The sequence below is a fragment of the Gekko japonicus genome, unplaced genomic scaffold, assembly GCF_001447785.1.
Source record: "Gekko japonicus isolate JY-2015 unplaced genomic scaffold, Gekko_japonicus_V1.1 scaffold729, whole genome shotgun sequence".
Taxonomy (NCBI): Eukaryota; Metazoa; Chordata; class Lepidosauria; order Squamata; family Gekkonidae; genus Gekko; species Gekko japonicus.
Window position 1 is genome coordinate 377509 of NW_015175378.1, and position 2386 is coordinate 379894.

Consider the following 2386-nt stretch of genomic DNA (forward strand, 5'->3'; position numbering starts at 1 on the left):
ATGGATCGGATCCCGCGGGGGGGGGGGTTCGGGCCGGGCCGCTCTTCTTAACTAATATTTGTAGCGTTTCATTCTTATTTGGTTTGGGTTTTCTGTTTTGCAGCTGGAGAGGTGAGGGAGATGGCGAGTGAGCACGAATCAGGAGGGACAATGGTAGAAGGAGACAATGATCTGCAGGTGGCAGCAAGATCGGAAAAGATCGAGTGATCCTAAAGAGGCAGTGCAGGAGGAAATGGGAAGCAAAAGAGAAGCGCAGGAAAGACTTCTTTGCCTGTCAGAGAAGAAATGTGCCTGAGGTCCCAGCCCAGGAGGAGACAGGGAAGAGAAGCAGGTGGCATAATGGTGCCATGAATCAGAAAGACTTAAGCTGCAAATTGAGTGTCAAAACATTTGAGAATTTTACGACATTCTGGAAGAGGTATAAATGCTTGGAATGTGGGAAACGCTTCCACTGGAGTAGTGCACTAACTCTGCACCGAAGGATTCACACAGGGGAGAGGCCATACATATGCTTCGAGTGTGGAGAGTGCTTCTCTGTGAATAGCAGCCTACTGAGACATCAAAAGATTCACACCGGGGAGAAGCCATATAAATGCTTGGATTGTGGAAAGTATTTCTCTCAGAAAAGCAGCCTAACTACACATCAGAGGATACACACAGGGGAGAAACCATATAAATGCTTGGAGTGTGATAAGTGCTTCTCTTTGAATGGTGAACTCACTAAACATAAAAGAGTTCACACAGGAGAGAAGCCATATACATGCTTGCAGTGTGGAAAGTGCTTCTCTCGAAAGGGCAACCTTTCCATACATCAAAGGGTTCACACACGGAAGAAGCGATATAAATGCGTGGAGTGTGGAAAGTGCTTCGTGCAGAATGGTGAACTAACTGCACATCAAAAGGTTCACACAGGGGAGAAGCCGTTTAAATGCTTGGAGTGTGGAAAGTGCTTCTCTTGGAATAGCGCACTAACCAGACATCAAAAGGTTCACACAGGGGAGAAGGAATTTGAATGCGCAGTGTGTGGAAAGTGCTTCTCTCATAAGGGCCAACTGACCAGTCACCACAAGGTTCACACAGGGGAGAAGCCATTTGAATGCTTGGAATGTGGAAAGTGCTTCTCTCATAAGAGCCATCTAATCAATCACCAAAAGGTTCACACAGGGGAGAAGCCATTTGAATGCTTGGAGTGTGGAAAGTGCTTCTCGCGGAATAGCACCCTAACCAGACATCAGAAAGTTCACACAGGGCAGAAGCCATTTGTATGCTCGGAGTGTGGAAAGTGCTTCTCTCATAATAGACATCTAACAACTCACAAAAAGGTTCACACAACGGTGAAGTCATATAAATGCTTGGAGTGTGGAAAGTGCTTCTCTCGGACTGGCAATCTAAGAACACATCAGAAGGTTCACACAGGGGAGAAGCCCTATCAATGCCTGGAGTGTGGAAAGTGCTTCTCTCGGAATGGTGACCTAACTAAACATCAAAAGATTCACACAGGGGAGAAGCCCTATGAATGTTTGGAGTGTGGAAAGTGCTTCTCTTCAAATGGTGATCTAACTAAGCATAAAAGGGTTCACACAAGGGAGAAGCCATATAAATGCCCGGAGTGTGGAAAGTGCTTCGCTTGGAGTTCCCAACTAAGTAGACATCAAAAGATTCACTCGCGGGAGAAGCCATACCCAGCCTCACTGTTCTCTGACTTTCTGCATGTCTAGTCGTTGTCGTCCCCCATGCACAAACCTTAGCAGATACTCACATAGTTCAGCCGCCAATCTGCTTTGGTAGGCGAAACTCATTCTCACCCTAGAAGGTTCCATGAATACTGCCCAGTGCTTTGTTGAGGAGATCAGATTAGGACCTGCAGTTTTTTCCTTTTCCATTACCCTTTCTCCCCATTCCTCCTTGCTGTCATTTAAGTACTTGTATTATGCTGTAGGACTCTTTGTTTCAAGCACCAAGTGTACTCTGTTAGGCCTCCAGTAAGCGATAATTTGTTTGCCACTAAACGGTATGCTTTGTTTTGTTCCTTTTGTTCCTTTTCTTGAATGTCTTCAATAAAACCTCCTTCTGCTTTATCATGTGTGTTTCTTGGGAGTTATAGACATGACATTTCTGCACCTAGGCAGGGCCAGCCTTCACAGTAGCTCTGACCTATATGATGGTAGCTGCACTGAACAAGATGCTTCTCGGTGGCCATTTCCCTCCTTTCTGTCCAACCCCCCCCCTTCCCTTTGCCTCACATCAACTTAATATTTGAATCATAGAATGTTAGAGTTGGAAGGGACCTTGCAGGTCATCTAGTCCAACCGCCTGCACTCTGCAGGAGCATAGCCAAAAGTGAAGCACCCCCTGTGGAGCAAAACCTACATATTTTGCTCTGTAT

The 2386-nt window shown here is 46.0% G+C and overlaps 1 protein-coding gene across 1 annotated transcript in view; it reads left to right on the top strand.

Moving 5' to 3' along the window:
• LOC107122451 (zinc finger protein 420-like) overlaps positions 1–2067 on the top strand; it is a 19545-nt gene extending 17478 nt beyond the window's left edge. The window contains exons 5-6 of the mRNA XM_015425553.1: positions 104–111; positions 178–2067. Of these exons, the coding sequence (XP_015281039.1) occupies positions 104–111; positions 178–1718 (1549 nt within the window). The 3' untranslated portion in view covers positions 1719–2067. The remainder of the gene's footprint in view (positions 1–103; positions 112–177) is intronic.
• Positions 2068–2386: the final 319 nt, after the last annotated feature.